This window comes from Vigna angularis, chromosome 7 (genome assembly GCF_016808095.1).
Source record: "Vigna angularis cultivar LongXiaoDou No.4 chromosome 7, ASM1680809v1, whole genome shotgun sequence".
NCBI lineage: Eukaryota > Viridiplantae > Streptophyta > Magnoliopsida > Fabales > Fabaceae > Vigna > Vigna angularis.
This window is the reverse complement of record NC_068976.1, coordinates 3294648-3303390: the sequence shown is the minus strand read 5'-3', so window position 1 is coordinate 3303390 and position 8743 is coordinate 3294648. Positions and strand designations below refer to the sequence as shown.

The 8743-nt window shown below is 34.6% G+C and overlaps 1 protein-coding gene across 1 annotated transcript; it reads left to right on the top strand.

Moving 5' to 3' along the window:
* The first annotated feature begins 270 nt into the window (after positions 1-270).
* On the top strand, positions 271-4147 carry LOC108338665 (uncharacterized). Its single transcript, XM_017575686.2, has 4 exons — positions 271-546; positions 2565-3068; positions 3331-3477; positions 3696-4147. Exons 1-4 carry the CDS (start codon positions 442-444, stop codon positions 3780-3782), a joined length of 843 nt encoding a protein of 280 aa, XP_017431175.1. The 5' UTR covers positions 271-441; the 3' UTR covers positions 3783-4147.
* The last annotated feature ends 4596 nt before the right edge of the window (positions 4148-8743 follow it).

Genomic DNA, 8743 nt, shown 5'->3' with positions numbered 1-8743 from the left:
TCCACGCCTCCTCCTATTGGCTCGGTGCAATTCACCTGTGTCCTGTGCTACAATTTGCAAATATAATATTACAAAATATTTTATCCTTTATTAAAATACTATATTTGTGTTTTCTTTAATGAGCACGACAAGCGACATGGGGTCACTGCATTATAAAAATGATGTTGTCCTTTTCCCACTTTTGTCTTTATTTTAGTATTTTCTTACGTCACCTTTCCCAAGTTTTATATAATATAAATTCTCCTTCTTGCTACTCTTAAAATCATTCAAGACGAACCCCTCCTTGACAAATCTTTCTCTCTAGCATTTTTCTTCTCCTTGTTCCACTGCATTTTCTGCTTGTCTTCTTCTGCTCTAACTTTGTTTCCTTTGGTGAACTGTTCTCTGTTTCTCATTGAAGTTTGGTTTTTCAACAAAGTGTCTTTCTTCTGGGCTGGAAAAATGTTCGCTGAGACAGAACTTCTCTTCCCATATTTTCGAAATTTCTCTCAAGAGTTTCAACAACTTGAGGAGTACTGCATGACCCAAAAGTCCTGTTCTTCAATGGTACTCTTTTCTCTCCTTTTACTATTTCCACTTTTTCATATTACCCTGTTTAAGTTTTTCTTATGTGTGTTCAGCTTCCTTCCCTCTCTGCTTAGTTGATCTGCATTTTCTTGATGGGTTTTTCCTTATGCTGAGTAAATTTGAAATTTTCTTTTCTTTCCTGTGTTGTGCTCCTTCTTCTGCATCCAGAATAATGAACACTTTGGAGCAAATGAGGCTGAACAAAATTGAAAGTTTCTCTTCCTTTAATTATGTCCATATTTCCATTTATTTGGAAAGAATGTTATTTTAGTATGTGCGTATATGTTTGATTAATTACATGATAAATAATATCAAAGTGGAAAAGGAAAACTAATGACCAAATTATGTTGTCATTTAATATGTATTTATCTATTCTTCATTTTTGCTACCATCCATTCAGAATGTTTTCTCATAGTGATACTCATAGCACAAGTGGAAACAGCTCGACATGGCTTTATGTGCTGGATCTGCAAAAGTGTTACAAAAGGAAATAAAAGTTGTATAGATGGAAAGTCTTTTTGTTGTGATACTTCCGTGTTCTGTAATATTTCTTCCCTTTCTTTATTAATTTCTGGCGTGAAGTGTGAACTCTCAGTGGGGCTTGTCTTTTTGTGCCGCACTGAGGGAGGTTGATTGGAGAGGAAAAAGTCATTTTATTCTCTTTTTCTTTGTAGTAAGGAAAAGGTTAGAGGAAAAGGACTGGTTAATGCTTAACTTAATAGTTTCTTCAAGGTTTTTGCGTGGCACTAAAATATAGTTGGAAAGTCGTGCGCTTTTGACTCTATTTCTGTTCTCTAGCAAAACAAATGATGTATTGATGAGTTAATTTCTTATGGTTTTGCTGGTCTTATGTTCATTGGAAGTTTAAACAATTCCGGGGTTTGAGCCCGAGATTTTGATACTTGGTCACTTTTATCATTGAGAATGGCTTTAACTGGGGCTCAATGTTGTACAAAAGTTTAAATATTTTTGTTTTATACATGAACGAAAATCGTGATCCATGTTCTTCAGCTGGGTGATTAAATTCATTATGGACTAAATGAGGCCAATTTCAATGTTTCAGCCATCTACTCGTGGACTCTTTCAAAGTCAGCTTTTGGATGAAGCATGGGCTTTGAATTTGCAACCATGAACCTAATACAATATCAAATAACTTGACACTTGGCAGTTCTTCCTTTCAATATGCAGTTCAGCTGAATATGTATCGCCACCTTTCATTTATGCAAAGCTTATGCTTTGTTGTACCAATATGGTGTTGTGCTATTGTATATGGTATTTGCTTTCTTGCTGAACAGAAAGCTTGTCTTGTCTATCTTATCATTGGACAAACAATTTATGTCTCACGATAATAACAACTGATTCCATCTACCAACTGGAGATTTTGTGTTCTTCATTAGTTGTACTTGAAACTTCGAAGCCTAAAGTCTTTTCTGACAAATAGCTTTTGCATCACCCCAGTACTAACTCGGTTTGTTTTCTGTATCTTCATTCTAAAAGCGGTTGAGAAACAATCGCTATTGGTCTAAATCTATTCCATAAACCATTGTTTGGTAGGATGATGATGAGTTGTATAACTATTACCTCATTCTAATAAATAAATGGCGTTAAGGAATCTTGCAAATTTTATCTTGAAAACTTTTGGCTTCTTTTGACTCAAGTATCGTGTGCTAGAGCAACTTCTTAGCATTAGTAAATAAACAGGTGTTGAATCCTCATTTGGTTATTCGATAATATATAACTGAACATTAAAGGTATTTTTTAATGTAATTAAACATCTGTTTTACTTTGCAAGACTAACTCATGTTAAGTCACACTGAATCTGGAACTAACCGTGGCTGTTGTTACCACTATTGTTGTGTACAGAATACTAGTGTTTTACTCGTGTTATCATTGTCTATTATCTTAAACTATTCAACGTATAATGTATGTTTATTGTTCTAAAGCTAAAATGCTGTTTTTACTGATTAATTTGTTGTTCTTTGCATGTCTTCTTTCAGAATGACCTCGTTCAAACTTCTGCAATCTCAGAATATGATTTGTTAATAGAGGGAGATCTGTTCAAAGCACCTGAACCTATTCTTGAAGAACCAGCAATAGACCTCGATCCTGTGCAAGCAGCCATCTCAATGATATCTTGCGGGGAGGATGTCCCCTCACAGGGTCTAAAATCATCAGATATTAATATACTTCAAAATGAACAGCTTCTGAGTGAGGTATTCTACGAGTGCAAAAAAGATCTCTTAGAAAAGACAGTGATAGAGTCACCACTCAATGATATTATGGAAATCAAGGTTCCACCACTGAACATTGAGGATAATTCAATTGAAGTAAACAAATCACTTCTTCACACTACTCTACCAAAGAGCATCAGTTCAGGAAGTCTGAGTTCAATGGACTGGATGCATGGAGCTGCAATGAAGCCAACTTTTCTGGATTTTCCAGGATTAGATTTCAATGCAGTTTATGGCATGCGGAGAGCATTTAGCGAAGGAGATATAAAGGTCAAACTCAAACCTATTCATATATTATGTGTTTGCTTATAAGTTAAATCGCTTATGTTTTGCCAAAGAAGAAAACTTCATCTGTATCAATTGATCTTAATTGATCTGCTCTTTACGCATGATTCATGCAGTAACACAGATAAGGAAAATGGCAAAGACATGACTAAATGTGATTGCTTTCTTTTCTATATGGTCTGTAAATTCTAACAGTTTCTTCTATATACAAAAGATAGGCTAATGATTATCTCTGCTTTTATGACAGACTCTTAATACTGGCAACACGAGCTTATGCCAATCTCCACAGGAGAGACCTTTGTTTCTTGGCAACTGCACTAGTGAAGAACGTCAAGAAAAGCTCTCCAGATACAGAAACAAGAAGACAAAGAGAAATTTTGGGAGGAAAATTAAGGTAACTACAGGTTTTCTATCCTTGGATCCTAATTGGGATTTTAACAATAGAATAGCCTTAAAAAAGTTCTACGGAATACACATCTGCTGGGATTTACCATGTTCACTTCTTGGTTAATGTATCTAACTTGGTTTTCTCATGTTACAACATTTCGAGTATGAAATTTTCAGTCTTTCACCGGAACCTGAACTCAACTAATGACATGCTTTGGTTTCTAGTATGCTTGCAGGAAGGCACTTGCTGACAGTCAACCAAGAATCCGTGGAAGATTTGCAAAGACAGAAGAGTTAGATGTGAAGAGGTAATGAGTGCTAACTGACCCAGTTGGAATTGAAAGAAAGCAGGGAATGAAGTGTTGTATTGTATCTTATGAAGATGTTTGGAAGGGCTATCCGCGTGAAAACTATAGACTTGGTGGAGTTTCTATAGCTTGAACAAACAAGTTTTGCTGAATGAATGAATAAATGAGGGAGAGACCTCAAACTCCTTAGGGTAGTTTGGGCCTTATCAGCTGTAGTAGCCTTCTTTGTAGAATGACCTTCCACGTATGTAAATATGGTTTGTTGAATAAAAGAATGGAAGAGAAGTTAAGGTTGTATAATGTTCATATTATATATACTCCAATATGCAATGTTTATTTTTGTTAGTTACATATTTTCAAATCTTCTCATTTTTCTGTCTCCTCTCCCCATTCAGTACATTTTCAGTTTAGAGGTTTAGATTATATCGATGATTAACGAGTTGTAACATAATTTGTGGTATTGACTGACTTTTTATAATGTTATGACTTCGAAACCTTCTTGATATGAGTATTCATCTCCTTTGTATCCAACGTGAGAAGTTCTAGATGAAGGGTGACAAAATTTCCAACAGTGCGTACATGTGTTGTATTGTATTTGGATTAGTTTATATCTATTTAATGCCATGAACTTAAAAAGTAGATTGAGTATTATACACAAAAGTTGTTTTTTTTTGGATTCTCTTGACAACTTTGACTCTCATGTGTTCGATGGGATCATTTTAGTGATGTACTAAAGGAATTAGCTGTTTTCAGAAAGTGTAGTGATACAAAGACTCCATTTTTCCTTGACATTCAATACCAATAAAATAATATTTTTTGTTTTTATCGAGATCTGGAGTGTGGATCTTAAAACATGTGGCAAGATTTGAGTGAACTAGAGAATCTTGATGAATGCTTCTGAGGGCAAGAATCCAGAGAAAGATTCATCTATAAAAAACTCATCGACGCTCAAGTTAGTAAGACAATTTACATTTTTTGAGTAAAGAGAGTAAGTACGAGAGAGAGTGTATTTACTAGTGAAATACTATGTGTATTTATAGGGTTTCTAGACCCTATGACTCGTGATAAAAATAGCTAATATCAAGGTGATATAAAATATTATTGATAAAATAACTTACCGTATAAATGATAATTAACATAATAGTGACAATAATATGATATCTTACCTGATATACTAAATATTTTGTAAATATATGGTATTAAACAATATTTTAACGTAATCAAACTATCGATATTTGGTCATTTATAATATTAATATATGAATATTTGCATTAACAAATATATCTCAAAATATCTTCCAACAACTTTTGGTCAGTAAAGATTAATAGGCCTTGTTGGGTCATATCACTTAGCATATATAAATATTACCAATTTAGGTAGGCTTTTGGTTGGTGTTAGCAACTTAGGCAGGTTTTGCTTGTTCTTGGTGACTTAGGTAGGCTTTGCTTGGTGTTGCTGACTTAGGCAAACTTTGTTTGGTGCTTTCGACTTTGGTAGGCTTTGCTTGTTGTCGAGATGGTGATGAGTTCATTGGTTTTTGTAAAGCATTTATAAGGGGTTTTACTTTGAGTTACGTGCTGAGCATTGTAATGGTTGCTCTACACTTGAAATGCCTTCTCACATTAAGTGTACCAGATGGTGGCTAGCATTGCTGCATATAAGTTGTTCGAACTCAAAAGATGAAATGCCAAGAGTTGTGATTGTTTATGGAGAAAAATGATGCTTGATGGAGTGTTTTTCCTTTTTGAATTCCCTATCTTTTTTGGTGCTTCACACTTCTCTTTTTCCTTGTTCTTTGTTCATTTCTACACTTTTTGGGCCTACTTTCGTTTTCATTTGAGTTCGCTACATGTTCTCTCCGTAAGTCTACTCACCACTATAGGTATGTCCTCTGATTCCTCTTCTGATGTTGGTCGTGTTCAGTCCGTGTTGCAAAGAGAAATCACCCTAATAGGTGAGGGTTCATTTGCGGTAAACCTTTCTCCTCCCAACAATGGGGTCTCCACACTAAAACCCCTCATTATTGCCCTCCCATGGTAGCTTCTTCTAGGATCACTATTTTGGCTTCCAAGAAGAAGAAAAAGATAGCCAAGGGGAAGAAAGTCGTGTTACCTGCAACACGGGTTGAGTCACATGCCAAAAGGTATGATCAATTTCCCCGATTAAAGATTCTAGCTATACTTGGATTCTAGATGAGGTGGCCTTCTATGCCTTTGAGTTCATGATTGTCACGAGGGTAGTCAAGGTGAAAGCTATTTTCAACTTTTGTTACGATGGGCTTACTGGCTTACCCTATTCTCTCAGTGAAAGAGTGTTTTCTCGGCTAGGTGAGAACAAAGAAAATTTTGTCTATATCTACAAGTATTTTATAGATTTTAACATTTTCTTTCCCCCAACTTACTTTGAGAGCGAAACTTTTTGTGGCTCCTAGTGAACTTTACCCAATAGTTGGGGTTGTAAAGTCTTTTGAAATTGTGTGATAAGCTCAGTTTGACGCTCCCCCCCTTCCCCCTCCCCCCCCCCCCCCCCCCCCCCCCACTCCTCACATGTTCATGTTTTTAACCAAATGAAGCATGTGGCCAAGGTTGGTCGGGTATGTCTGAAAAGTGCCTAGTACAACTCTTTGTTTATTATCTACACCCAATCCCTCAAGAATATTAAAATTCTTCAAACTAAAGGCCCTTTTTATCTAAAGAACCTGATAACACTAGAGAGACGGGGGAGAGAAGGGGGGGATGAATAGTGTTAATGGAAAAATCATTTTGCAACCCTTCTGATATAGTACATTCGTCGAGTATTAGATTTTTCAAATAAATATTTAAACATTTGACCTTGTAAATGATTGTGAAAGATAGTTTTCTTTTTACGTGTTATTCAGAATATACACTATAGTGTTTAAAAGAACTTCCTTAGTTAAATGGAAATCATTTAGTGCGAAAGTTACTTGTATGTAGAAATAAAATGTAGTTGGAGGTTTCAATAAGAAAAGCGTTTAGACATAAGTAAACAATAATTGCACAAATATTTTTATATTGGTTCACTCCAACTAAGCTATGTTCAGTCTCCTCTATCCATAGAAGGTTCCACTATAATCTTCAAAAAGATTACAATTGAGTATTCTCACCACTCTTGGTATTCTCACAACTTCTGGTATTCTCAATTAGCGAATAACCTTTCGTTACCCTAGATTGGATGAGTATTCGCACCATTCTTGGTATCCTCAATTAGTGAATAACCTCTCGTTACCTTAGACTGGATGAGTATTCACATCATTCTTGGTATCCCTGATCAATGAATAACCTTTCATTACCCTAGATCAATTGAGTATTCACACCACTCTTGGTACTAGACAACATTGCTTGGATTTCGTTAACTCTACTTAGTTCAACAGTGTTTTAATTCTCTTCAGATTGCCATAAAGGATTGCTTATAAGTCATTTAGACTACTACTCTCGTAGAGAGGATATGTGTACAATACAGTCTAAACAATTGTAGGTGTTTCTCTCTTTTCTCTTTTTCTCTCTTTCTTACAATAGTAAGCAAATTTTACAATGAAGGTCGAGAGTAATGCTTGACTTCTTTTTCTTCTCAGATATTCTCTTTTTCTTGAGCTCTTCTATGCTTCTCTTTGAACGCTTTCCTCAGGATGAATATTTTTGTTGTAAGATATCATCTTCATTCTTGCTTTGAGTGTTCTTCTATTTAAAAGCTCTTGGAGAAATATCTGTTAAAATGAACTCTTAGCCTTGATTTTTGTGTCTTCTCTTTTTTCATGTACAACAACTGTTGTTAAAGTCAACTTGTGAAAGCAGACTTGCTTTTTCAATACTTTTCTTGAAGTAAGTTGTACTTTCTTTTAGACACTACTTCTCAAGTAAAGAACATTCTTGAAATATCTCTTTTGTCACTAAAGTTCACTTTTGATATTTTGAATAAAGCATGCAAAATTTGTAGATTTGGTTATCTGCAAAGATTATAGTAGATTGTGTATGCGACAACAAATATGTATTATCTCTTATCATTGTTGTTGTTTTTGAACGTTAAGCATTTAATGTCATTTAATGCTTGCTTAAAACAACAAAGTGTTTTTCATTTTCTACAATTAAGGTAGTGTTTGATAATTAAGCTTTTGTTTTAAAGATACTAGGCGTTGAGAAGGAACTTCATCGTTCAACAAAGTAACAGTTTTAGCTCATGGTATCATCTATACTAATTTAAACACTTTTTTGTTTTTGTCTTTTTAGAGCAAGAGCGTTTAACAGGTTGTGTGTTTCTTTTATGTTTTACATTTAAGCGTTTTAGAGTGTTTTCGTCAAAGACACAATCTTGACACTTTTTCCATTTTCCTGAGAGTTCAATTGACTACTGTTAGCATAAAGCTCAACAATAGAAATTTTGATGATATGTCAAAGTCAAGTCTCAAGTGCTCTTATTGTAGGAAGATCTTCATGAAGACTTGTTTTTATGTTAAAGCTTTTGTAATTCAGTATATTGATGTATAGGATGTGGTTTATATTTGATTATGTGTATTGTTTGCCTTAGGCTGTGTTTAAAATTGTTTTGAATCTGAAAAGTTCATTTTATACTCAAGATAATCGATTAACACTTATGATAATCGATTATCAATAATCGATTATGACTTGCCATAATCGATTATCACGAGCAATTATGAGATTTTTCATGCAAGTTTTTGACCGTTGTGCATTCATTAATGCATAATCGATTACCATATCAGGATAATTTATTATTACACGCTAAAAAGTTGACAACGGATTTTTGGAGGTATCCTTGAGTGAGATCTCTATAAATTTGATTTGGACTCTCATTCTAATATATAACATATGAAATAGGTGTATTTCAGAAATTCTTATTTGCAGTGTGCAGTGATAAGTGTTCTAGGATTGGTGTAACCCTTGTGTTGTGACTTTGAGAACTTGGCATGTTGGCATAGAGCGAGAACTGTCA

Bases quoted from the DNA above. Each gene is read 5' to 3' on its own strand.
- LOC108338665 (XM_017575686.2), top strand. From the start codon at position 442: ATGTTCGCTGAGACAGAACTTCTCTTCCCATATTTTCGAAATTTCTCT. The intron at 547-2,564 runs GTACTCTTTTCT...GTCTTCTTTCAG, and splicing joins AAAAGTCCTGTTCTTCAATG to AATGACCTCGTTCAAACTTC. The intron at 3,478-3,695 runs GTAACTACAGGT...TTTGGTTTCTAG, and splicing joins ATTTTGGGAGGAAAATTAAG to TATGCTTGCAGGAAGGCACT.